The 27,950-nt window shown below is 42.0% G+C and overlaps 1 protein-coding gene across 5 annotated transcripts; it reads right to left on the bottom strand.

The window, feature by feature from the left end:
- Nucleotides 1–69: 69 nt before the first annotated feature.
- STOX1 (storkhead box 1) lies at nt 70–27,950 on the bottom strand. 5 transcript variants are annotated; one of them, XM_088059707.1, is made up of 4 exons: nt 27,828–27,950; nt 5,727–5,879; nt 1,960–4,240; nt 70–936 (listed from the first exon to the last, which is right to left on the bottom strand). In XM_088059707.1, the coding sequence occupies exons 2-4, from the start codon at nt 5,857–5,859 to the stop codon at nt 897–899; spliced, it is 2,454 nt and encodes an 817-aa protein (XP_087915833.1). In that variant the 5' UTR covers nt 5,860–5,879; nt 27,828–27,950; the 3' UTR covers nt 70–896. The 5 variants fall into 5 exon arrangements, with proteins under 5 accessions (XP_087915833.1, XP_087915830.1, XP_087915834.1 ...); XM_088059704.1 differs by lacking the exon at nt 27,828–27,950 and adding an exon at nt 25,774–25,901; XM_088059708.1 differs by lacking the exon at nt 27,828–27,950 and adding an exon at nt 19,086–19,205.

The raw sequence follows: 27,950 nt of genomic DNA, 5'->3' as shown, positions 1-27,950 counted from the left end.
CTCCCCCACTACCGCACAGAAGCGTTCAGTAATGAAAAGTCTAAAGTAGAAAAGGGCAGTATGACCAAACGACTGAAGATTTAAAAAACGCAAGCCCTTCCCTGGCGATTTGCAGCGTGGGCCCAGCACAATCTGCTTGTAGCTACAGGGATAAATCAAGAGGAATAAGACAAAATTAGCCCTAGGAAATAAAATGTGTGAGGCAATCCTGGCAGCTGCCCGGGATGTCGATTCCTTATGGAATGGGAAGGTCAGGATCAGAGCAGGGCCTCTCCCACAGCAATGGCACCCTGCCGCCAGCACATTTTCATTTCCAAAGACTAAATTCTGCTTGACAGATACACACCAAGTAGGCTGAGGATAGCTGAGAGTGCTGCAAGTCACAGAGAACCTTGGGATTGAAGGAATTTTTGTGGTAACCAGGTGCGTGTCTATTTCATTTGCTTTGTTTTCTAGCAGGGAAGGTGAAGCATGCGCAAATTTCTGTGACACAGGTAGGAAATACTTTCCAGAGTTACAGCCCTGTCCAACTGCAGTCCCTATTAGAGCAACACAAACCCTTTTCCAGCTCACCGGTGTGATCTGAATGAAGAATGCCAGTTCTCACTTTTATTATCACAGGGACACACAAAAAATAATTTTTAAATAAAGGGGGCAAACAAAATACACATGACCTCTCCAAACACTACTGTCAAAAGTTTTAACTAACAGCTTTGATTTAGAGACTGCCTCACTGATATGACTGGCTGCATTTACAGTGTGGTTATCTTGTTACAAGGGGCAAGTTTACCCATCTTATTTAAAAAATAATCAAATATTCATGACCAGAGTTAGATGAAGTAAGGAATTCTGTTGAAATTGTCCTTTCCCTCCTTTTTGCATTGTTATTTATACTTTTAGAATTTGGCAGGAAGCTTCATCTTCTTTTCAGTCCACCTAAAATAATATAATTATTAGAAGTCAGACTTCACATTCCAAAAATGAACGGAGTTGGCTTAGCTTTTAGTGCCACAGATGGCATCAGCACAAACAGTCAAAATGACCCTCTGAAATACACTTTGCTAAAGAGTGCAAGTCTTCATGTCCAGGTAATACACAGGAAACGTGCTTGGAAGAGTGCACAGCCAAGAGCTGCTTAAGGGAAAGATGAACAATTAGCAGAATTCCCTTAGAAACTGTAGTTTATTGTTTGTTCCTTCATATACTGACTTCTCAAAGTGACAGTACAAATCTAATCAGGACTCCAATGGTTTAATTACAGTTAAATACCACTTATTTAAGATATTAAGAATATGTGTTGCTGTAAAAAAAAAATTGATGTGATTTTTAACATAGGTTCTTGCCACTTAAGTGACAGAGGTCTCAATGTACAACTGTGTAAAAGATTGTTTCATAACAATTTATTTTCCATAAAGAGATTTTCAGGTGTAATTACAGGCAATGTGAAAGCTCAGGAGATGTACACATCCTGTCTGTTGTGGGCAAGTCAAATGGTATTTTCTGCTTTAAATTTCTACTGGATCTCTATTGTTTATATACAAGTGGAGAATCTATGACAATATCTAATGTTATGTGGGGGAGATCTGTGTGAGCTGAACCTGGCTGCTAACTGGAGCTTATCAAACATTGTGTTTTAACACTGAGTTTATCAAACACCATGTTTCTTAACATTTCTGTCCTTGCTCATCTCTACCTGCAGGACACAGCTCATACTGTTTTCTTGATGAAAACAAATGCAAAATACAAACAGCAGCATTTTAGGTAGAATGCTCATGTAAAAAAGACTGCAGAACTATACAGTTTGAGTATTTCTGGATCATAACACTGAAGTTAAAAAAAAAAAAAAAAGATAATTTTATTGTTGGGGAAGAGTTTCGTGATTTACCACAACATTTCTGCCTAAATCTGATGTTCAACTTGAAGATAAAGCATCTAACTTAGTGTCATATGTTTTCTTACCTTGGGGAGTCAATTCCACTGTCTCCTGTAATGCTGTGGTTTTCTGTCCCTTCTGAGTGTTTCTGTTCTGGGATCACAGGGCATGTATTCTTTAAAACCTGCTCTTTTTTTCCTAGAGGGTTTCTCACTTGTTTGTTCTGTGAGCCCAAAGCACGGTGTGCTACTCCTTCTCCTGCCTCATGGGAGAAGTTCTGCAAAGTGCCAGCAACAGAGTCAGCCTCGGCAGCCCGGCAGAAATCTGCCACAGCTGAGCCCTCCCCACAGTCAGTGAGGCCAGTTTCTTCATCCTTTCTGTGACCTTTCAGAAGAACCTGGCTGCACAACCAACTTTCTTCTGCACTGTCTGGTTTTGGATGCTCCTTTGAGCCATCTGTTGGTTCTGCAAGGCTGGCCCTTCCCTTATATCCGTGCTCTCCAGAGTCACATTTATTTACAGTCGTGTCATGCTGGCCAGGGCGAGTGCTAACCTTACAGGCTTTTAGGGACACAGCTGTACTCCAGTCTTGTGTGTCTGAAAAGGCATGGCCAGGGGATTCAGAATTCTCATCCAGATGTGACGAGTTACAGGTGTCACCATCATGTCCCCGCCGGTACAGAAGGTGGAAGTTATCAGTACACCCTTCACTTTCCAGCTCCATTGATCCAGGATGGCTGGCACAGTCATAGTTAAATAGAAGTTCACTCTTTTTGTCAGTCTTTGGTCTGTATTTCACACCATTTTTTGGGGCCAGTTTAACGCTGGCCATGTAATTTGAAAGATGGACATTTTGAAATTCACTGGCAGTTCGATCTAACAGCTCACATGCAGTGTCAGCTTTGCATCTGCAGTACTCATCTTTCAGGCAGAATGGAAATTTTGCATCTTCTTTGCACACACCATTATCTTCAGTGTACGAGTAAGGGGATGGGTTTTCTGCTGTTCTTTTATAGACATTTTCTTCAGAAATATTACTCTCCAGGAAGCATTTACTTCTGTGATCTCTTTGCAGATTACTGCCTTGTAGATAACTACCATTTTCACTTAACCTGTCTTTCTTTAATTGAAGGCCAGACCAATTAGCATGGAGTGGGTTGTTTTGCTTTGCTTTGTCAGCCTCACTTTCTGCATCCAGCCATCCAGTTTCACAGCCAAAGGGGCCTGAGGAGACCAAGGACTGTGGCCTTTGGAAAGCCCTTCCTCGCTTTCGAGTCTGGCACCTCAGCTGACCGTTAACAACACCTTGGTACCCTCTTGCAGGAAAACTGCGAGGTCTCCATGGCAGACCCTGAAAAGGATTGGTAATCTGCTTCTTATATATCACATGGGATTCCACTGCTACATCAGGTGGCTCTTGGTTTTTGATGGGGAGTGAGAAGTTCTCTTCCAGTTTCACGTTTTGGGATATTATCTTCTGTATGTGAGATTTCCTGCTGCTCCTGCTAATCTGCTTTTCTTTCTTTGATTTGGTTTTCCTGGCGTGTTTTGCTGTTTTGCTTGGTGCCTTTTGAACACGATCTTTTGAAAGATGGTTTTGCCTGACTGTTGGCACTTCAGCCGAGGTACCATTACTGATGATTTTTTTCTCTTTACATTTTTTCTGCTCCTCAAACTTCTGCATTAATATTGTGTGTTTAATCAAATTATCAACTGTAAGCGTAGGATTAATACGCTTGATGATTTCATGTTCAATATCACGTGGAATATTGTCTAAGTCATCTTCATCCCTGACTGGCCACTCCTGGGGAGGAAACTGGGCTGAAAAAGTGGAGTACTCCTTCTTGTGTTTTTCTTTTTTAGAACCACTTCTCCAGAAAAGGCCAAGGCCAAATATTTTGCTTTTCAGTTTTGCTTTCACAGATGTCAGGGATTTGGTGGTGTCCCAGGAATGGTTCTCAGCAGATGCAGAGATGCCTTGAGTTCGACTTGAAGGCTTCAATTCACTGCAGCCTTTCTTTTTCTCTCCATTAGGTTCATGGCTCATTACCTGCCAATGTCTTTGTTCACAGAGCATATTTTGGTCAGGGAAACAATGGCAGGATCTGTAACAGGATACTGTAGCAATGTTTTTTTTCACTAAGTCTGCACAGGGCTTAATGTTTACAAGGTAAGTGATGGAAGGTGATGAACAGCAACAACTTTCCTCCAACAGGATCCTTCTGTTGTCTTCTATGGCATCATTTGTGATAAAGTATGTGTTGGGAGTCACAATGAAATATCCTGCTCCTGTATGATAGATTTTTCTTTCCTTAATTAGAGTGCCAAGGATATTATATAATATATTGTGGGAGGGCACTGCAATGCCTACAACAAAGAGACAGATATTGCAAATCAGAAATACGTTTTCAAATAAAATGGGTGCTGGCCAAAACATCTCTCTCATACAACAGCCCTGAAATCAGCTGAAAATGAAATACCCAAAGCATTTAGATAAAGGCCACTGCAGCACCACTGTGAGGAAGCAAGGGTGTTGTCTTTGAGTCTATCAGGATATGATATCCATGAGAGACACCTTCTGCCAGGTACAAACCAAACGTCTTGTTCAAAGCATTTCCCTTCTGGCATGTTATTTTATAGGGGCCTTCATCACTCTGAAGTTTCTGGTGTAGTTTGGTCAGATGTCAATTTTATTACCTCACTGAGACTGGTCTCAGCTACTGTTTTCCATCAGGTGTCACAGTCTCAGAGTCCTTAGTCTAGTCACAGCTGACCTCCTGCCCACAAAATTAAAAACTTGTGTGAAAACACAGCAAGAAATACCTTCAAGATCCTACAAACTTTGAGAATGCTACTTCTGGCTGATCTAAGAATTCTACCTTGTGGTTACTGACTGCAACACATTCCTGGCATGGTTCTGTGCCAGTTTGTGGGGCTGCATGAATATTTTCCCACTGGTTAAAATGCCTACCAGATCAGCCTAAAACATTTGCAGAGCTGTAAGGTTAAGAGGACTCAAAAGAAGCAGCTCAGTATCAGACAAAGCAGCCTCCTGAGAGGACCAGAATGAGCCTGCACAAAGTCTCAAACACAATAGCACTTTGGTATTGCAGATCTAAGGGAAATGGGATATTTTTCAGATGTACAGAAAACGTTTAAGGCTGCCACCACATCAGAATCACAGAATATTCTAAGTTGGAAGGGACCACAGGGATCATCAATTCCAACTCTAAAGTGAATGGCCCATATGGGAAATCAAACACAAACCTTGGCGTTATTTGTACCATGCTCCAACCAACTGGGCTAGAAGTGAAGATCTACAGATGGCTTAGTGTAAGTAATTTACTTTCAGGAAGGAAAGGGCTAGAATATGACCAACAAACCTGAATTTGAGGCTGGTTATATTTTTTGATAGCAAACACCAGATGTAGACTCCTACCCAGTCCCTTTGCAGTTAAAGTCAGCTGTGTTCCTGTCACTTAGAGGAGGACTTAGAGTCTCTGTGATCTAACAGTCTATTTTATGCTGTTCCATACCTAGCACCTAAACACCACTTCTGTGCTTTCCCATCCTCTAGAAAGGGCATACTCTCAACACACTACTACAGTCAGTTCCCTTTTATTCTCAGAATTATTAAAATCCATGGAAAGGATTGCATCCAAGTCAGTGTAGTGACACTCACAGATGGATGAGAAGTGTGCACATTCATGTATTCTACCAGTTGCCTCTTAACTTGTACTCCTTGCCCTTGCCAGCTTTGCATGTGAACATTCCCTGATCCCTTGTCCAATATCAGATACTGGAGTTTGATGATACAGCCACTTTTTAAAGGAGGTAGAAACGAACAAGTTACCTGGATAATTTTTCAGTAGCTGCTCTGTTAAAGTTTCCTGAGTGACCATCACACGACCTGCATTCATGTCTGATATGGTCCGGCAGATTCGTTCTGCCAAAGGAACAGAGCGTGACTGCGAGAGAGGATTCATCACAGCAGGGGTCACATCACCTAAAAGAAAAGAAAATTATTTGAGTGGAATAGCGTTTCATTTTTTCTATTAGCTGCGAAAAATTTCCGCTGAAAACTTCCCTTATCCTCAGTTAATTTTCTTTGGCAAATCACTCGGAAATATTTCTGAGAGGAGGGAAGTGGTGCTAGCACTTGTCAAGAGCCTTTGTAATGAAGGAAATAGAAGGTTGCCTTAAGCACGTTAGTCTGTTTGGTATAAAATTTCAGCCAAAGCCATCATTTAGATTAATAAACAGGGAGTTGAGAGAGAGAATTATTTCTGATTTTTTTAGAAGGCTGCTTACATGTTAAACCATGCAGAACCTATATTTCTCCAAGCAGAGATTTCTAATGGGGTCAACATCTAACGATCTAAGTACAAAATGTCTTCACCAAGTCAGAACACAAGGGAAAAAAATACAAGTAACAGGCTTTGTTCCTTGTCTAGCACTTAAAATTGAATAGAAATGGTATAATGCCACTTTTAGACTGGGTTCTAGAACTAGAGATTATTTAGTATACTGGGTACAGAGCAAAAAACTCATATTACAACTGGATGCATTTTTTAGGCTACCTCACTATCTGTCCCGGTAAGAGACAAAAACATTGTTCTTGTTGTGCATGATAAAAGCAGAAGTTTGGAGGGGCCAACAGTGGGGCCCATCTTCCCCAGTAACTCTGCAACTCCAGCCCAGAGGGCTGAAAAGTGTCTTAGTCCTTCACCTCATAAAACACATCCCCCATCCATAAAACACAGATCGAGTCTGACCTCACCCCAAGGTGGGCAAGGACAAGCCCAGCACGTACTTCTGATACTGTACCTGTTTATGATGTAGTTGAAATAAGTATTTTTCCCTAAAGCTGTTGATGGCAAGGCACAAAGCAGGGACTCACCTGAGGTCTGTGCACACAGTGAGACAATGACAGCATACACCTTCTCAGACAAAACAAAAAACCAAAGACCCCCACCTTTCTTCCTTTTTTTTAGTTAGACTAATGGTCTATTCCCACGAGCAGGTGATGTTCTGTGCTCCCCTGCTCCGTGCTGCACAGAAAGCTCCTGGCTGTGCCCAGGGCAGGCAGCAGGGTCTCCTGGTTCCCCCACAAGCCGTAACCCGGTGTTAAACACTAACAGGAATTCTCCCACAAGTAAAAAGTGACATTTTAGATTAAGCTACGTTCACGTTTAACTAAACTGCAGTTGTCTATTGGATGACACTGTAACCCAATATTTATCCTCTAGCCAGAGAGCTACAACACAAACACTTCTCTGAGTAAATGTAATACACAACATTGCTTTGAAGAGCTGAAGTTGCTCTTGACCTTTGTTTTACAACTGCTGCTATATTCAACAAAAAGAACTCTGAAAAGAAAATCCTGGCATACAGTTTCCTCAGCGGTGTTGCTAGGAAACTCCTTGCAGGTGCAGAAACCATTGCAAGCTTTCTTTTTCTATGGGAAAGCCTATCAGCATTCAGTAATGACTCTTGTGAATAGTTTGCTCTCTGAAGTCTCTGCTGTGGGTGCACCGTGCTGCTGCCAATTTCAACATTTGTTCCTGCAGAGCACCAGACTGCTAAGGAGTAAAATACCGAGTCTAATTCAAATTTGTTCCTTATCTTTATAGTTATTATCTTGCTGTTGTTGTCTGTATCTGTCCTGCAGCATCAAATCCATTCAGGGAAGGCTAATAATTTCAGAATAATATTTAAAGCATTAAGCAAAAGCTATCTTGATACTTAAGGAATTAAAAAATCTAAAATCATGTTTGAACACAAGTCTAAAATGTTGCATAGTCAATAGACCACACATGCTAACAACATAAATATTAGATCTCATTCTCTCCTGACTCTGAAATAAAATCTAAAATTCTGAAAGCAAGAATTAGATCATTGGCAACACTGATAAGCAATGTGGGTAAAAACCCAGGCAGCACCCTACAAGTGTCTATCAAATTCTTATTAAAAACTTTGTAGATTTACTTTGCATAGCTATATAACTGTTGTTGTGCTTCAAATAGTATCCAAAGCTTGTTGGAAATACTTAAAAGCTGCATCCCTTAATTTGCACATGGAGAAGACTTATCAATTTGTGCAAGCTCTGTCTCATAGGCCTGATGCAAAATCACCAGAGCACCATGCTCATTGGAGCTCCTTAGTATCTGTCCTACAACTCAAAAATCCCCTGCAGAATGCCCTGGCCACTTCCCTACTCTACATAAATCTGATGACAATCACCTTCCTGCTGTCTTCACAGTCTTAGGAGGGCCTTGCTTACACCTTTGAGCAGGGACCCTGCCAGCAGTCAAGCAAGGACCTGAGCTTCTCCCTTGCTGGTTTAAATATAGCCTCCCCCCCTTCCACACTCTGCAGGCTTTGCAGAACCACATTAACTAAAGCCGATCTCGGCAGCTGGCCAGGGTTCAGGTGTTCTGATCCTTCAGTTTGCTTTACAGGTCTGCTCAAACTCTGCTCATTACCTGGACACCTAAAGCCCAAGAATACCCTTTTTAGAGCACTTACTGATTGCAGTGTGGGAAGTCATCTGTAATATGAGCATTGGGTAACAAAACTCAGCGCACAGAAAAGCCTCTGGGTATTCTTGACTAGCACAAAGTGATTTTTGTTCCACCTCTGTAATGTGAGCATTATCATTTTTCACCGAGTTGTTTAACAGTGGCAGAGTTTTTGCATCTTCGGGCTCTTCAGAAAACTTACATACAAGACAAGTTAATCTGGGTGAAACCCAGGCTAAATCTGGGGAAGTGAACAGAGAGGCATTTATTACAACTGCACTCAATTTACTTCTTAAAAGTTCAGGTAAACTATTTACAGAACAATAAAGGGCTAGGAGTAAATCCATTCCAGAAAAATACCCAAAACATCTGTTGGGCAGAGAAGACACAGCATGTGATAACAGAGGATTGATGTTTCTGTTTTGTAGTTGGGAGCATCTATCTATCATGGAATGGATTATACAAAAGATGCCACAGATCCTGTGCCTCTCTGCATGAGAGCCTTGTCTTGTTTGATATAATTCACTTTCTGTAGAATTGTACCAGGAAGATCATAAGCAAGAACAGTACTGCTACCAACTGCAAGGCTTCTGCTTTTCTATGGACTAGAGTGCATCATGATCACATTTTACAGCAAAAATCACATGTTATAGTTAGAGAATTTTAATAAATGAAATGTTAATAAGAACATCATAGAAAGCTGGGAACTCTAGCAAAACCCTTTTTGAACATTAATGATTTTACAAGATGTGTTCTTATTAAATAATAAAAATTCTATGTAAATTAGAAAGGCAGTTAAGATTAATATTTTCAATTTTAAGTATATAACATAGAAACTCTATTTTGACACAAGTACTCAGTACTAGTGCTGCACTAGGTCCTGTTTTCAGAAACACCCTTTTACTGAAGCAAAGAGTAGAAAGTTCAATTAAATGAAACTCTCAAATCTTGTAATGTGTCCAATCTATTACTATAACAAACAAAAGCTCTCAGGAACAGCCAGCAATATCTATTACTTGATTATTTTGTCCAACTCTCAAAGAAACAATTAAGTGCCAGTTCAAGGTCACCCACACTTCTTCAGTTGACATCAAAGAAGCTGCAAACACATGAAAATGTCAGATTTCTGTACCTACTGATTCCTGCCAGGACAGACACTCCCAAATCAGGACATTTAAGCAAAGACTGCCCTCCATTTGGTCACAATTTCAGGGTTTTTTTTCTATTATTAACTTATTAAGTTCTTATTAACTTTTTATTCCTTAAATCTTTCAAAGGATGATGCCATACAACTTGATAAGAAGTAAGCAAAATCAACAAAAACCAAGCACTTTTTCTGCCTTCCCAACAACACATAAAAGCCTATTCCCAAACTCAAGTGTTGTGAACTTTTGGGAATAAGACCTCTAAGTGCTTTCAAAGGTTCCTACCCAAGAGATGTCATGGAATCCTTACTCTAATCTTAGTGCTAATGGCAACCCACAGCCACCATTTCTTTCAGCAGCTATTAAAAAACCCCACAGGCAGATACGGTGAAAACAAAGCAAGATTCAGGAAGAATAGGAAAAGTTCTCTCCTGCAACCTCTGCCCAAGTCCCCGGATAGGAACACGTCACACAGCAGACACCAATACATTCAGTGTGGCAGTTTTCCTCAAAATGAGCACTGTGGGTAAGGTTTTGCCACTGAAATGTGTATCTCTGACCTTCAAGGAGATTAACCCCTTCAGCTCTTAGCAAGACCACTTGTGTCCACTTGGATGCTCCAAGAGCATCTCAGGAGCAGGTTCCCATCTCCAGAGGTACTGCCTGAACACACTGGCAAGAATGCAGCTCCAAATGCACTGTTCAAGAGAACACAGCCCAAGGGGTGTCCAGAGGTTTGTGTTTCACCCCCACAGCTGGCACAATAGCCAGCAAGCAAAACTGCATCAGCACACCCACCTTTGTTTGGGGCATTCACTGCATAACTGGCAGAAAAATTCAGCTGTGAGCAGCAGTGCTGCAGATAATTATTTTTCCTATCATGTAGCATGCTGATGGCTTTTAAGTCAGTCCACGTATGCATTGAACATACAGAGCACAGCAAGGAAAATCATCTTTAACCGTTTCAGCATTTAGTATCAGACTAATTGATTCAAAATCTGATTCAAAATTGATTCAAAAATCTGTCAGGCAGATTGATTCAAAACGTTCATTGCAAGGACATAAAAAATAACAAAATTAAACAGGTCCAAGCAAGTTGCAAAACAACCACCATGGAGCCAAACAACAGAACAGGAATATAAACAAGCCACTGGCAATGTCTTTAACTGTCCTGAGGTGCTGCTATAGGAATTTGACACAAGCACAGCTTTTCCACTCAGCCTCATCTAAAAAATGCCCTTCACAACCCTGGCACTTCCCCACCTAAACTGCTCTGCCTTTTCCTTGCTTCCAGCTGTGCCCTCTCTTCTGCAATAAATCTCAGAAATTCAAATAGCTCTTGAATGTCCAAACCTTTGTTCTAAGCAGCAATGGTAATTACCTCTAGAGTGAAAGATTGACTATAAAAGCATTGGGATGAAGTTGTACATTCCTGTGCCTGTACAGCTAAAGGTCAGCTCCAACTGCTGCAGAATTCCTGCTGCCTCCTTTGCCTGGAAGTGTGCTGTCACATAAAATGCAGACGTGAAAAATGTACAATGTAATGCTTGGAAGTAAGATACACCTAATGGTCACGTTTGCCCTCCCCAGAACGAACCAAAATTGACTTTGCACATTCCCTGGCTTCAGCTCACAAATCCACCAGCCCAGGGAAGTCACATTCTAGAATTTCAGAGGAGCAGCACCCACAGAGCTCTTCCAAAGAGAGCACAGCTCCCTGCAGAGGTTTTCCAGCAAATCATGAATCAAGGGGCAGAGCTCAGGACAGCTCACTGCCAGGGAACACCAATCCCAACCCATGGAGCAGGAGCTGGCAGAGAGCTCCTGCAGGGGTGGCTTCCCTTGGACACTTGGAGTGAGGACAGGAGCCACCATGGCACAACACAGTGGAACCAAACCAGCCTCAGATCTTGTTTTAGGACAAATCCCATTGCAGGGAGGTTTTTCATTCAAAATTTTAATGGTATAGGGGCAGCTTCACACCTGCCTGGGAAACCTGGGATGTTGATGGATGTGCACAGCCACTTGTCCTTCCTCTCTTCCTAAATGAATATCCAACTTTAAGGATGTCCTCGTTGTTGGAAATAACTTTTTGCACCCTTTCATTAGACTGGAATTTATGGTCCTCAGGGAAAAATAAAACAAACCAGTTTAGAAATGAAAAGCATCATCTTTACCACCACAAGAGGTCTCAGAGGAGTTGTTTGGACACTGCAGATTAAACAGCACTAGTCTGAACTCGAGGACTTTAGTCTGCAGCTCCCAAACCTGTCTCCATGGCTTTAATGCTATAAAACACCTTTTCCATGTTTCAGTTCATCCAAATTTCAGCCATGAAGGATGCCACAGGAGACCAACAGAGCAACTGAGCAACTCCACTGTGTTACAGGAGATTTAGAAAATGTTTTTTCAAAAGCCACTTTAGCAGAACCCTTAGGGTGAAGATACTGGGCTGTTGAATCGCACAGACCAAAGTGAAGCCTCCAAAGGAAATTATAGAGATGTGTCTGTGGGATGTTGCAAATGTAGAACAATTTCCAGGGCCAAAATAAATAGTACAGCCTATGAAGCACATGAGGCATGGAATGGGGGCAAATTCAGCAGAGGAACACCAAGATGGGCAGGCCTGGAACACGTGGGGGGCACAGCTAAGGGAATGGCTCTTGTAGAACCTGGAGAAGAAGTAGTTTTGGAGGGACCTGGCAGCAGCCCCCTGAGAAGATGGAGCCAGGCTCTGCACAGGGACAATGAAACACAACAGGCTGCAAGAGCAGAGGTTGGGATTTGCTATACAAAAACCTTTTCACCTTTAAGGACGGCACAGCTGTGGAGCAGTGTGCCCAGAGAACTTGTGCAGCTCCCAGGCTGCGACTGAGCAAAGCCCAGAGCAACCTGGTCTGACCCCAGAGCTGACCCTGCTTTGAGCAGGAGGTAGGACAGCAATGAAAAAGAACAGCAGTCATCTGGTTCAGCCGGAGCTGAACCTGTACCTCCCACAGCCACCCTCACCCCCCTGCCTTCACCACCCAATGCAAGGGCACTTTTGACCTCCAGGAGCTGTGAAGTTTTCTTGAGTGACACCAAGTTAAACAAACAAGGTTACACTTTCCTCACACTGCTAATGAAGCCATGCCAAAAAGCACCCATATGAGAAAACTATTGGTTTTCTCTTCAACTCTCCAAATAAACAGCTCCTGTATTCAGAACTTTTTTTTGAGTAACTGAACTCCATATGTACAGGCTCTCTGTTAGGGCTGGTGTTCTCCACAGCAATGGAAGGGACGTGTGCTAAAGCAAGATGGCAGTACAGAAAAAGCTAAAAGTAGCCTTGAAATGAACTTCATTTTTCACAGAAGTCTCTGATTCCATCAAAGACCAGAGCAGAAGCACTACAAATTAATGCAATTTATTTCATTAACTTCATGATATTAACACAAACTATTGTCTTTCTGAGACAGAAAAAATTAGGCCTGTTCAAATTACCCTCATTCTAAAAGAGCATTAAGGCAGTTAAGATCTGCCTTTCACGATTCAAGGTGCAAGATAGCACAGTTCAGCCTATTTTCTTGAAATTGTTTTCTCACCCAAAAGACAGAAGCAATAGCTTTTCCTTTTGAGTCTTTAGCATCGAGAAATACACAACACATACCAAGTTCTTTCCAACTAATCTGCTTAGAGATTATTTTAAAAAACCAAAAAACCAGTAAATTAAGTTGAATGGAGCTTATTATAAAAAAATTATACATTTCTGTTCAGTGCTACATGCTAAACAGTGTGATTAGAAACTACTGCTGGGGTAGTGTGGAAAAATTGCATGCACAAATGCTTTTACACCTTTCAAGTAATTCAACCTGAGCAGATCTGGTAAATGAATCAGGGTTCTGAAGAACATCACAGGCCCCCTGTACCCTGCTGCTGTGAGTTCAATCAGTAGTTTAAGTTAGAGTTTAGTGCAATACATATTCTACTGAGATTTAGGGCTTCTATAATATAGGACTAACACCTTCGTAAGAATTTTATATGGAAATGCATTGAATGTGCAGGAGCGTTATCTGAAGTCAGTGGTAAGGGCTAAATGTCAGCTAAAATTAGGTACTAAACATCATGAAATAATGTAAGTTTTACACACTCATTACACAGATAGAATTAGATCAAAAGCAAATAATAGCAAGGTAGAGAAAAAGCTCCTTCAAAGAGCACAAATGTTTTCTTCCCTTTTTCCTCCTTAAAATATATCAGCAGTCACCACTGGAACAACTGTGATAACAGGTAAAACCCAATTACAGCATAATATGCAAGTCAGTAAGTTCTGAATTAAGTACCTTACTGAAAATAACTTTATAATTAGTGTTTGACAATAAAATGGTTAGAAAATCGAACTGTTCTTCGTGTTTGGCAGCCTATCCACAGCAGTGCAAAATAAAGTACCATCATCCACTCTTTTCAGGCCTGATAAAAATAAAAAGACAGAATTCTAAATAATCCTAACCAGTTCAATGCAAAGCATGACCACACGCTGTGAGTTACATTTCACAGAAGCCATCACCATTGAAGTACAAAATTATTCTCCTTTGACTTGCAAACCTACATCCCTGTTTGTGGGGCAGGATGAAAGACACCGGGAGAAAGGGACTCCAAAAGAAAGGAATGCCATGAGGCACATCCCCAGCCTCTTGCTGAGCTGCCATCCTCATTAAGGTTGTGCTGTTCCTGTGTGTAACTGCAGTGCCTGACAAACAATATCCACTCCAGAGTCATGACCTTTTGTAGGCCAAACAGAAATCAGCTACTCACAAGGTTTCATCTGTGGCTTCAATGAATGTGCAGCAGAACCGTGCTGATAGTGAACAAATTTAAATTACTCAAGTGAAAACAAATCTGTCCTAAAAGCTTGCCAGGTAGCTTGGGGACAGGAATTTGTCTCTCATTTTAAGCAACGTTGAGAATTGCTAATAAGCAGGAAATGCTCAAATACCCAGCTGCAGATAGAGCCCAGGTGTACCAGTGCCACTGTGGTGCCTCTGTTCCCCAAAGCTGGTACAAACATGCAGAGATGAGCATGAGGATCTCCACAGCCAGGCAGCCAGTGCCTGCTGAGCTCACTAAATAACTATATAATATAGCTCCCCAAAGCTGTGCCAGCTCTTTGAAAGGTTATTGCAAGCCACAAGTACAGCAGAAGTTTTGTTCCTCACTCCTTAAGATGTTGCTGAACATTTTCAGGAGATTCAAATTCCATCCCTCTCCTATCACGGGGATTCTGTTTGAGGATCAAAGCAGCTTCAGGGACTATCTGCCCATTTTTAGCTGCTTCTCTGAGTGTTTCTCTTCTCCTTATGTTCTGTGGGAGACTCACACAAGGGAAAGTGAGGAGCTAGACCTATCAGATTACTCTACAAATGCACAAATAAGAGCACAAAACAGTTCCCTGTCTGATCTCATTCCAGTTCATTCAATACCTCCAGCAAAAACGTATAAAACTTGACACTTCACAGAAGAGTGTACTGCCCTTTCAATGTCACTCTTCAATAGGATATTTCCTGAGAGATATAAATTTCCAGCCTACGGCAGAGCCGTCATTGGAAATGGTGACCAGGACATTACCTGTCCACAGAAAAGTCACAGTCTGCATGCCCATCCCAGCTTCAGCCTTACTGGAAAGGACAGGGCTTTCTTAGCTTTCCTTGTGAATGATTTGTTACCCTGCTGAGATGCTGAACCGACAGCAAATTCATCCTCTAGAGGCTAAGCAAAAAAAAAAAGTTTCATTGTGCTATTTTCTCTTCTACTCGATAGGAATCACGAAGAAGGAGTCGGGCTGCTCAGGCACATGGAAAATGCTGCTGTCACGAGAGAAGGCAGGCTGGGATGACAGAAACGAGCTGGTGACGAGCAAGGACAACAAGCAAGCAGCTGCTGAGATGCATTCTCACCAGAAAAAACCCAGTTTCTCTCTCCGAAGGCTCAGGAGGTCAGTGCGCTCAAATCGAGTATTTGTAATTGTATCTAAGCTGAGAGTCCCCTATTCCCCTCCCAGTAGCTTCCCTGCATGCATTCCCCCAGGCTTACAGGAAAGGAGGGAGGGAGCACTTTGCCCCTCGTTTGGTGAACAATTGGCTGAACAACTCAGCTAAGCACGGGAGATGGTCCACAGAGAGCTGTGTTTGCTCAGTTATCCGATCAAAAGGCTTTAAAATTAGCCCCTGCTTCACCCACTGAGGGAAATTTTAATTGCCGTGATTTTCCCCTTTTCTTCCCCTCCATCTCTCAGGGAGAAAATAAAAGCTCCTACCCAGTTCTGTGTGTACCATGCACCCCATGAGATCCCCATCAGAGGGGACGAGAGACATTTTCCATTTTATCTGAGAGTAAACACAGCAGGGCAGTTTGTGTTAGTTACAAGATTTTGGGATTGAATTTTCCCTTTATTTGACTAAATTTCCTGTGACTACTGTCAGTCAAGGTGTAGCCTGTTCTGTAAAGTCAGAGTGTCCAGTGCTCCAGTGTGTTTCTCTAGAACAAACCTCATTTGAACTGCTGGGATAAAGAGCAAGAACGATTTGTGGGACCACAGTGTCTTCTGGTGACAAAAAATAGCCAGGAAGGCTCCTTGAGATAAGCAGAGGAGGAGTTCTGAGTGCCGCGGGCTTTAAACCCAGCATGGAACAGGGTTTGGATAATTCTCCACTGAAATGTGACTTGGCAAAATCAACGCTGCGGTGCCGAACGGCTCTTGCTTCTCATCTATTGCCCAGCAAACAAGTGGTTGTGGATTTAAAAAGAAAAACATCAAAAGCGTCAGCTCATTATTCTCATGAGTCTGAAAACTCTTTTCCCACCCTTTTCGTGTACCACAACCAAGGATAAAGATAGTGGAGGTTGTGTGATTCCTATCTCTGACACCTGGTACACCCGGGCATTTCTGAAATTTCACCAAATGCTGCCGGAATTTGCAGATACTGTTATTGCTACACGTGCAGGAAATGTTTCCTTAAGAACCACATTGCTTGGTTCCCAACATCCCAGCATTTAGTCAGGAAACATTAAAAACCCAAGTGGCTTGAATTTCTCATTATTGTTACAGCTGCAAGAGAGCAAATAAATTAAAAATGCAGTCAAATCTCTCTATATATACAGACAGCAAATCTGATACCAAGAGCTTCATTTTAAAACATTGTCATTTCTTTAAAAAAAAAACCAAAACAACATTGTCTTTTGCATTTTAGTTGTGGAAGTTGCTGCTTGCTTTTCTAGTACAAAATATATCTAAGAAATGGGAGAAGAGAAATGCAGAGCAGGAAAGGGCCATCATCATGCCTTTTAGAAGAGAAGGCATAGAATATGTAATTTAAAATCAGAAAATCACCCAAATAAGGACGTTCAAATAGAACTTTTTTTTTTCAGTTAAGCTTCCAGAAATTCAAGTAAAATCATGAAAATGTCACTTTGACATTAATTGACCAAAAAAGTGAAATTCACAAAGACAAGTGAGAGCACTTTAACTTGTAAGAAACCCCGTTGGCTGTTACTACAGCAAGATACAGGACAAGAGGGGAAATAATCTAATTAATTTACCAAAGTAACTTACGTTTGTACACACATCCTGTGCCTCAGAAAAGAGGATACTGGGAAGAAAGTGTGAGAAATGAACTTGTAAAAATTCGTAAAAATCTAAATAAATGTATATAACAATAACGAAATAAAATATAAAGTACAGTATGACACACAAGCCCTTCCCAGATCTAGCCACGAATTCCCACTCAAAGGATAACGATCCTAGCCGGCGCCCATCAACAAAAGAATAGACAGGACGCGGCCCATCAAGCTGACAGAAAAAAAAACTCCTCAAACTGACAAGGACAGGCTCGGTGACCATCAACGGGGAAGAATAGACAGGACACGAAACATCAAGCCAAAACGGAGAGGCACCGACGAGATATTCATCACCGGACCCGAACACCTCGCCTTGCGGGCTACCGTTGGGGGAAGCCATCAAGTAAACAAAAAGAAAAATCCAGCCGAAATATTCATCGGCTCCAACCCGGATCCAGCCATCCCATCCGGATGGCCTGAACCACAAGAGCCACTCAGAATTTCTTTACATATGAGGAGACTCGGTCCGGACGTCCATTCGACTCTATTCTCCAATGCCAGGAAATCAATTCATACGACAATCAAGGACTGTTGATGAATGGTGCCTGCCTGGAATTCAGCCTCAAGGCTAAAAATCCCTATAAAAACCCCGGACAGTTTACCCTCCTTCGTGGATTTGGGAACACCTATACCTTTGAGTATAGACCCCTGTCCACCCAGCGCTGCGCTGTTTGTTTTATTGTGGTTTTCCCTCATTGTTTATTTTTTTATAGAAATTGTTTTATAATAAATTGTTTTTATTTAACCCAAATCTGCCTTTGCATTTATAACAGATTGGTGCCGTGACTCGGATCGGAGAAACTGCGGGGAATCTCGCTGCCCAGGACGGGTACCCCCGCTGATTTTGGCGGCCTGGTGAGTTGAGAACCCCCGTAGTACGTCCCGATATCCGAACCAAATTTAGGCGGAGGTAAAAACCACATAAAAAGGATAAATCCGGATCGGAGAGCTCGGAAGGCACGGAGCCTTCGGGAGCCGCGGCTTACTTTGCTCGTAAAACGTCTAGTGCGCACAAGGACACCCACGCAGGAAAATAGCTGTAAGTACTGCTGGTTGGAGCGGGCGATCGGGCGAGTGTGTGAGACGTGATCTGATCACGAAGCGAGTGCGGACTTCAAGGTCGCGTTTTCCATCCTCCCGCGAGGGAATTGGCCGGCCGCGAAGGAAGCGATACAGAGTGAAAGTTTTTTTTTTCCCTCGACACACACTGGTAAAACCTGAGACCAAAGGGTGTCTCGGGAACTGATCGCAAGGTACTAAGAGGGGAAGGGACGTCTTGTCGAGCTCGAGGCTGGTAAACCCTCTTAGTACGGGCCCCGGAGGTAGGTCCAGGGAAGAATCAAAAGTTCCGATTACAAGAGACCTCAGCTCAGCTCGCTGAAAGGTGAGTATCGGCAAATTTTGATTCCTAAGTACACAACGCAGAAACTGATATCGACTCACGGAGAAGTCGAAGAAAGGTAAGAATATATTTGCGAAGTATAGGGCAGAAAAAAGAGTAAGCTTCAAGGAAGAAGCACAGGAAAAGATTCCTCCGATCAGGGGGAGGAATCACCAGACATCCCACTGGAAAGTCCCTTGGGGTGGATGCTAAAAACACTGGGAAGATTGTCCCCAGAGGAAGGGGAAATCAAAGGAGAAATTAATACATTATTGTATGGAGGTTTGGGGAGGACAGGAGTTGAGAAGTCACCTCACTTGGCCAGTGTTAGGCACATTTGAAAAATGGACGTGTAACAAGTTGTTCTCCTATGTGGAGAACAAAGTCCCCTCAGATCCTGAGGAGAGGAATACGCTAAGCTCTGGTAAATGTCAGAGTAGGGCTATTCCCAATAAAGCAAAAAGAAAAACGTGAGTCGAAAACTGAGTCCTGGGAACCCCTCGATCACTTACCACCCCCGTATCGAGGACCAGCGGGACCTTCCTCTGCAGATCAAGTAATGCCCACAGCACCCTTGGGCCCCCGAGACCAACCCACTGAGATACGTGTGTCTCAAGCGGGAGACTCGGGGCCAGCAGCAATGCCGGCAGCCCTTCCCCTTTCCCCGCCTGTAAACACCGTAACCACAGCAACCTCCTCGGAGGTTTTTCCTGCACAAGGCTGGGGATCACCCTATCCGTCCCTGCCGATCCAGCCGCCACTACCGGGACCCTCCCATACAACGGAGGGGGCTCCTCCCTTCAACCGGGTGGCGGCAGAAATTCCACAATTAATAACAGGGAGGCAACCCACAATCACCAATTCCCCTCCCGCAAGTAGAACCCGTTTAAGAGCGAAAATGATAGATAATGAATGGGGAGAGAGTGAAGAGGGGCACCGGTTGTTCCCTCTTAGGGAAGTACCGACGGCCCCTGGAGTGATCAGTTTTGTGAATGTCCCCCTTAACTCTGGAAATGTAAGAACATTTAAAAAAGAGATGGGGCGGTTGTTAGATGACCCTCTCGGAGTGGCTGAGAGGTTAGATGAATTTTTAAGGAGTAGCATTTATACCTTTGACGATCTTATGGCAATCCTGAGATCACTGTTTAATCCGGAGGAAAAGGAAATGATTAAACAAGCCGGGATCAGAGACTGGGACAGACGCAATCCACAGGGGATGCCAGGTAACCAGAAATGGCCTAGCGCAAGCCCGAGCTAGAATGCACAAACAGAGGAAAGCAGATAGAACATGATGGATTTAAGGAGCATGATTGTACAAGGTATAAGAGAAGCGGTTCCTAGAGGACAGAATATTAGGCAAAGTTTTTTTAGAGAGTGACAAGGAAAAAAAAAAAGGAACCACCCACTGAATAGATCGAGAGATTACGGCGAAGTTTACAGATTTACTCTGAGACTGACCCGAACTCTCCTGTGGGGGAGGTTCTGTTAAAAAACACAATTCGTTGCTAAATCTTGGGAGGGACATTAGGAGAAAATTAGAAAAGATCGAGGAGTGGCAAGATAAAAGCCCTCCAGGAGCTCCTAAGAGAAGCTCAAAAAAAGTATACATGAGGAGAGAAGATGAGAAGCAGAAATTGCAGGCTAAGGTTTTAGTAACTGCAGTAAAAGAAAATCCAGAAACAAGAACAGATGCAGGGTAAGTTTAAAAACACTACCCGGAAAAAAGTCGAGGTTCTCACTGGGCAGCCCCGGCCCCACGGAGAGAGCCCCCGGAATGCTACTACTGTAAAAAAGTAGGACACGTTTTCAGCAGAATTGTAAACAAAGAATAAAAGATTGAGAAAATTTTTTCAAGAAGATTAAGAGTGTCAGGGGCTCTTTAATTTGGAGACCAGAACATCCAAGAAGCCCTTGATAAAATTAAAAGTGGGCCCCTAACGACAAGAAGTAAGTTTTCTTGTAGATACTGGGGCAGAGAAAAGTACCCTGCAGAAATTGCCATACGGATGTGTGGCTAGCAGAGAACAAGTTTTTGTAATCGGTGCAAAGGGAGACCCCTTTGAAGTACCTATAATAAAAAAATGTGGAAAGAGAATCTAAAAATAAAATTTGCTTAGGGAATTTGCTATTAGTAGAAGAAGCAGATTACAATTTACTGGGAAGGGACATGATTGTTTGCTTTAAAAAAAATTAATATCTTGATTAAAAATTCTGAATTAGTGGTGAAAATATTTAAGTTGACTCCTAAAAATGAAGAGAAAATAAACCCTGAAGTATAGCATTCAAAGAGAGAAGGGAGTTGAAACAAATAATTGATGACCTCCTAAACGAGGGTACTTTAGAGCCTTGCATGTCTCAACACAACACCCCCATCCTGGCTGTAAAAAAAAAAAAAAAAAAAAAAAAAAAGAGACGGATGATAGCGTCCGATTAGTCCAGGACCTACGAGCGGTAAACGCTAGGACCCGGACTAGATTCCCAGTGGTGGCCAACCCCTATACTTTACTAAATAGACTCACACCAGAAGATGTGTGGTATAGTGTGATTAATTTGAAAGATGCTTTTTAGACTTGCCCTCTAGATGAAAGGAGTAGAGATTATTTTGCATTTCAGTGGGAGGACCCAGATAAAACCCGTAAGCAACAGCTAAGGTGGACGGTCCTCCCCCAGGGGTTTGTGGAGTCTCCGAACCTTTTCGGACAAGCTTTAGAACAAATGTTAACCCAATTTGCTCTTGAAGACAGGACAAAGCTTTCACAGTATGTAAAAGGACTTGCTAATAGCTGGACCGACTGAAGAGAGTGTGAAGAAAAGCACGATTGCCTTGTTAAACTTTCTAAGAAAGAAAAGTTTGAAAGTATCAAAATCCAAGCTGCAATTCACAGAGCCTGAAATAAAAAATAAAATACCTCAGACATTAGATATCTCAAAGAAAAAATTAGACCCGAAGAGGGTAGCAGGCATCCTTGCATTGCCTGCACCAAAAACAGAAAGGCAAATTAGACAAATTCTAGGGCTCTTAAGATATTGCAGGCAGTGAATTGAGGGTTTCAGTGAAAAAGTGAAGTTTTTGTATGAAAGATTAAACACTGACAAGCTGAAGTAGACTGAACAGAATGAGTCTAATTTCCAGAAATTAAAAACTGTTCTTATGACTGCCCCAGTACTAAACTAACTCTCCCGGATACGAATATACAATTCCAGTTGTTCGTGAATGTGAGTAAACACACAGCACAGGGAGTCCTGACTCAGGAATGGGCAGACAAAGGGAAGCCTATAGGCTTCAAAGATCTTAGATCCAATCAGTCGGGGTTAGCCCTACGTGTTTACCAGCAATTGTAACAGTGGCTTGTTAATAAGAGAAGCAAGGAAAATAACTTTTCCTCCCCTAGTAGTTTACACTCCCCACGATGTGTAAAACATATTGCAGCAAAAAGCAGAGAAGTGGCTGACTGATTCCACGCTTCTAAAATATGTAGCCATCTTAATCAGCTCACCCGGTTTTAGAATTGAAAACCACTGCACAAAAAATCCTGCTCAGTTTCTATTCCAGAAAATTAGTACATGATTGTTCTAAAATCGTAGAGCTGCAGACCAGATAAGTTACATCAACGCAAACTGTGATTGTTTTCCATTTATACATTTTAAATGTGCTTGTTGTAAACAAATTTGAGTAACCCACTGTTGGGGAGAGTACAAACCTAAGAGACTGTGTACCAATTGTCTGACTAAAGAACAGGAGCTGACTAGCCGTTTCTTAATACTTGCCACCAGGGTGGGATTGTTGGAACTCGACTCTCCTGAGTGGTTCCTACTTTTTCAAAAGGGGATAAGATGGGAAACTAGACTCCAAGGCAGAGGCTTTGGAAATTGAGTGCCGAAAGACAGTAAAAGTAACGTGCAGGACAGGCACGATTAAGTCGTCTCGGGGGGGCTACCTTTAAAAGGAGATACGCCATAAGGACTACAAGGGCCCCTGAAGAATATCCTTGCTGCCGAGAAGATGGTAATCCCCGCCGTATATTTCTATACGGGCGAAGGGCAAGGCAGAGGGATACACCGGTGGGGAATCCTGACTGTCCAGAGTCTAGCCGTGTGGCTTAGGCCGAGAGAATGATTCCCGAAGTACCTCCGGGGAGCGTCTCCTGGGGAAGTGTGAGCAGTGTCAGACTGCCACAGATACCAGACGAATAGTTAACTACTGTCCTCCGGAACGTTGTTTGTCTAACGGCACTCAGTATAATCTTTGTGAATTAAAGGGGAAGGTCCAGTGTTACCACTCAGGGGCAAGGCTTAAGAACGGGCAGTCTAAAACTCCTATGAAAAGAAAGACTGAAAATTCCCATTTCAGGTATAAGAGAGAAGTGGAAATGATTCCCCCAATTCCAATCTGCAGTCAATGTAACAAAACGGTCTAGATAGGAGAGAAAAGACAATCCACCTTTTTGGCATATTATGCGGTTAACCCTTTATGTTACAATAAAGCGAATTTGAAAATGTGTACCATGAGAGGGAAAATATATTGAGAAAGTAGAAATTTAAAACATGAAAAAAAAGGCTTTTTTTTTAATAATGAACCGATAATCCTTGATTTGTTAAAAAGTAGTGATGACCGGGTATGTTTGCAATTCAACCAAGTATTCTGCTTCTCCAGGGATGAGGAAGGGGTGGACCCTGAAAACAAAATATAAAACAACTAACCCTAGAGTTAAAGAGGCGAGAAGCAGAAGCTCGGAAAAAGAAGTTAGAACAGGAGAAGCTTAACTCTCTTAGTGAACATTATGAGCAATTAGAGAAACAATACAGCAATTGGGGGTTGCCAAACCCCAACCAGAATCTTTTCATAGATCTAATGCAAGAAATAGCCACAGAATTAGGTCTATCTAACTGTTAGATCTGTGGCAGTTTAAAATCAGCTGAAAGATAGCCTTGGAAGGGAGAGGAACTAACCCCAGAGTAACTTCTAAAAATGAGAAGGCTCTAAAATATCAAAAACAAGACCGGAGAGAAAAGAATTCACTAATTTAGTAGGCTATACCCCGTGTGTAAGCACACTCACGGTGAATTCGGAAAGCAAAACAAAAACCTAGCAACCTGAACCACCCGCGGGCTATTGGAGTCGCTCCCGAGGGAATAACTGTGAATAGATGGAAATAATTGAACTTTACTGGTACAAAAACTCTGGGGCCAATCCCTTCCATGAGCTAATAGAATTGAAGGAATATTGAGATGATCCGGCAAAGTTGAACAAGGGTTGGGAAGCTCCTAATAGTATACATTGAATTTGTGGAAAAAGGCATACAGCGAGCTACCCAGAAAATGGAAAGGATCCTGCACACTTGGAATAATTCGGTCCTTTTTCTTTACTCTACCTAAAACAGAGAGTAAATCATTGAGCCCCTCTCTTTGAGACATTAAACAGACAAAGGAAAGAATTAAAACGGAAACTACCAATAGCGGGAGACAACCAGAAGTGGAACGAGGAAGAATGACCTGCCAAAAGGATCATTCAATATTACGGGCCGCTACTTAGGCAAATGATGGCAGCTGGGGTTACAGAACCCCCATTTATCTCCTCAACAGACTTATCAAGTTGCAAGCGGTGGTAAAGATAGTTTCCAACCACACTTCAGAAGCCCTAGAACTCCTAGCCAAACAACATTCACAAATGAGAGCTTTTGTGTACCAAAACAGACTAGCTCTCGATTATCTGCTAGCCGAGGAGGGAAGGAGTGTGTGGCAGATACAACGAATCCGAGTGTTGTATGGAAATAGACGATTACGGAGAAACAATAAAAAGATTGGCTGCTGAAATTAAAAAGGTAGCTCATGTGCCAGTCCAAAAATAGAATTCAATCCTACAAGCCTCCTGGTGGGACCAGATATTCGGGCAAGGGGCTTGGTAGAAGAAGCTAGTATTTTTCATCACTTGTTCAGTTGCCGGAATCATTTTCCTTCCCTGCTTAATTCCTTGCTTCATCAGACTAATTCACTCTGTTGTGCAAGGAATGCAGATTGCCACACTTCCAATTGATCCTGAGAAAGCGCAAGGGAGACCTACTCCTCTCTCTAAACTAATGAAATTAGAGGAGGAAAAAGAAAACGAAAATGTGATTAAAGCCTTAAAGAAGTTTGAAAATAAATATAACCTGGCACAAGCATATAGTGAGAATTCGTTAACAGACTGGGAAGAAGATGAATGTGAGTAAAAAAATTATAGTCCTCCCCTGCAGAATTAGATGAAATAACACGAATTTTTAATGTAATGAATTATTAGGTGGGGGACTGTGAGAAATGAACTTGTAAAAATTCGTAAAAATCTAAATAAATGTATATAACAATAACGAAATAAAATATAAAGTACAGTATGACACACAAGCCCTTCCCAGATCTAGCCACGAATTCCCACTCAAAGGATAACGATCCTAGCCGGCGCCCATCAACAAAAGAATAGACAGGACGCGGCCCATCAAGCTGACAGAAAAAAAAACTCCTCAAACTGACAAGGACAGGCTCGGTGACCATCAACGGGGAAGAATAGACAGGACACGAAACATCAAGCCAAAACGGAGAGGCACCGACGAGATATTCATCACCGGACCCGAACACCTCGCCTTGCGGGCTACCGTTGGGGGAAGCCATCAAGTAAACAAAAAGAAAAATCCAGCCGAAATATTCATCGGCTCCAACCCGGATCCAGCCATCCCATCCGGATGGCCTGAACCACAAGAGCCACTCAGAATTTCTTTACATATGAGGAGACTCGGTCCGGACGTCCATTCGACTCTATTCTCCAATGCCAGGAAATCAATTCATACGACAATCAAGGACTGTTGATGAATGGTGCCTGCCTGGAATTCAGCCTCAAGGCTAAAAATCCCTATAAAAACCCCGGACAGTTTACCCTCCTTCGTGGATTTGGGAACACCTATACCTTTGAGTATAGACCCCTGTCCACCCAGCGCTGCGCTGTTTGTTTTATTGTGGTTTTCCCTCATTGTTTATTTTTTTATAGAAATTGTTTTATAATAAATTGTTTTTATTTAACCCAAATCTGCCTTTGCATTTATAACAAAAGGAAGTAACAAACAATGGAGTCAAGTTCTCTAAATCATCCCCAGGACACCAGCAATAATGTATAATTTTTCATCTGTGGATATAAAACTTAACTATAGTAAGAGATAACCATTCCCAACATACCTGTAGATGTTACTGCTTTTTAGGTGGAGAGCAACAAACCACTCTTGTTCCCTATAACACCTCTCCTGGCTTGAGTTAAGAGGTCAGCAGGTTAATTTGTGATTAGGGAAGATGAACTCCAGCTGGTGTTACCAGTTCGGTAAAGTTATCAAAGTATCCAATAAATGACTGATGAAGAGAGAAATTTTCTAGTCAGAAAATGGGGCTACAACAGGGAGTGGCTATTCTGTAAAAATTATTGGGAAAGAACTGTAAATACCAGTAACAGGAAAAAAAGAATGATGTGTTTTAAGTTAAGACAGTGTTAAAAAATAATAAAGAGGTTGAGCTGGCCAAGGATAACACAGGCTAGACATCAGATATCTTCCTGTTAAACATTTTCTAACACATCATTAAGAATTCCTCAGGTCTTCCCAAAGCTGGCAATTTCTTTTGCTTTGACAAAAAGTGCAATTTTGATTTTTTTTCTTGAAGAATTGCTAGTTAGCTTCAACAAAAAGCTTTTGCTATCTTATATCCAGTCCTGCTTGAAATGAGATAAAATGCACTTCTGGATATAACTGAATTCAAATATATGAATAAATATGAATTTAGAACATGAATTAAGATATAATTAATCCCTGAACAGAAAGGATTGCAGAGCTACAGTCCGGGAAAATTAAAAATAAACATCTCCAACTGACAGCTATGAAAATCCCTGTTAACCTCTGGAAATACAACTGAAAAGAGATTTGTTTGCACATCACCAAGTACTTAGCAGTTACTACGGAGCCGAACGTCTCCACTGCAGCATCTCCTGGTTGGATTAATGCTTAATTAATGCTTAATGCTTCTTTTAGTCTTGGGCAAGTTAAAGCACAAAGCGCTTCACATCAAAACGTTAAATCTGATATCTGAGCTGTCACAAAGCAAGGACTGCGCTGCTCAGGAATCGCTTACCTGCATTAGGCTCGATAATTAGAATTTGGTACTCCTATAGTACTTTCCACAGAGAGCAATCCTCATTAACCATGCCCAAACCGCACAGAAAATTGCAGGAACTACAGAGGCCCTGTGGTATTGTCTCCCTCTGCTGAAGGTCGGTGAGACAAGAGCAGCTCCGCAGGACAAACCGACACAAGCCCCACGGGATAAAGAGTAAATCCAGGATTAATGACCCCTGAATACCGAATTCTGCCCTCCTGCAGCAACTGCAAACAGCAAAGGGATTTACTGACCAAAACCAGAGCCCCGAGTGAAAACTGAAGAGCTGTGAGGCAGCAGTCAGTACCTGGAGCAGAAATTTAATCTGACCCACAATTGTGATGCTGGTGAGTTTATTCTGCAATCACATTTCAGAGGACTTTTCGTGGCAAACTTGCATTAAGAGCACTCGATAACCCCCAGCTGTACTTTCTGTGTAAACCAAGCCCTTCATTGCAGCCTGGTCTCTTTAGACTGCAGAGATCACTGGAACAGTCAATTGCATATGTACTAATTGCAGCAAATGAAAATATTGGATAAATATTCACCGGTATGATGCAGTTAAAATTAATGTGAATAATTAGATTATTTAGGGTATAATTAGATTATTAGATTATTAGATTATTTAGGGTATATTATTATTTACACTTTCTGTGTAAACCAAGCCCTTCATCGCAGCCTGGTCTCTTTAGACTGCAGAGATCACTGGAACAGTCAATTGCATATGTACTAATTGCAGCAAATGAAAATATTGGATAAATATTCACCGGTATGATGTAGTTAAAATTAATGTGAATAATTAGATTATTTAGGGTAGCAACTTGAATATATCTAAGCCTGATTTCTTTTTAGATACTTAATCACGTCCAATTTTATTTTAGAAAAGGTTTACAAGATCACTTTGTAGGGCTGTTTTGGCTTGTTTGTGTTTTCTTTGTTTTGTTTTTGTTTTTTCCGTGTGTGTGTGAACATTTCCAGAGGATCTAAGACTAAAAGCAGCTGCTGATTTCAGACGATCACATCGGCATTAGGTGGCACAGTGCTTCCCGGCGGGCAGCCGTCACCCCACCCACGGTGCCCTGAGTCTTTACCTTCTCCAGCAGCAGCAGGTTCTGCAGCTCTCTGCTCTGAGGAATCTTTGGGATGACTCGATCCATAACAGCGTTTTTTTCCAGTGCACCACGCTTTGCTTAAAACTCCCACGAGGAATGAAA

This window comes from Pseudopodoces humilis, chromosome 9, assembly GCF_049639895.1.
Source record: "Pseudopodoces humilis isolate 2021_Gansu_Grassland_sample_001 chromosome 9, ASM4963989v1, whole genome shotgun sequence".
Lineage (NCBI taxonomy): Eukaryota > Metazoa > Chordata > Aves > Passeriformes > Paridae > Pseudopodoces > Pseudopodoces humilis.
This window is presented reverse-complemented; position numbering and strand designations above follow the sequence as displayed.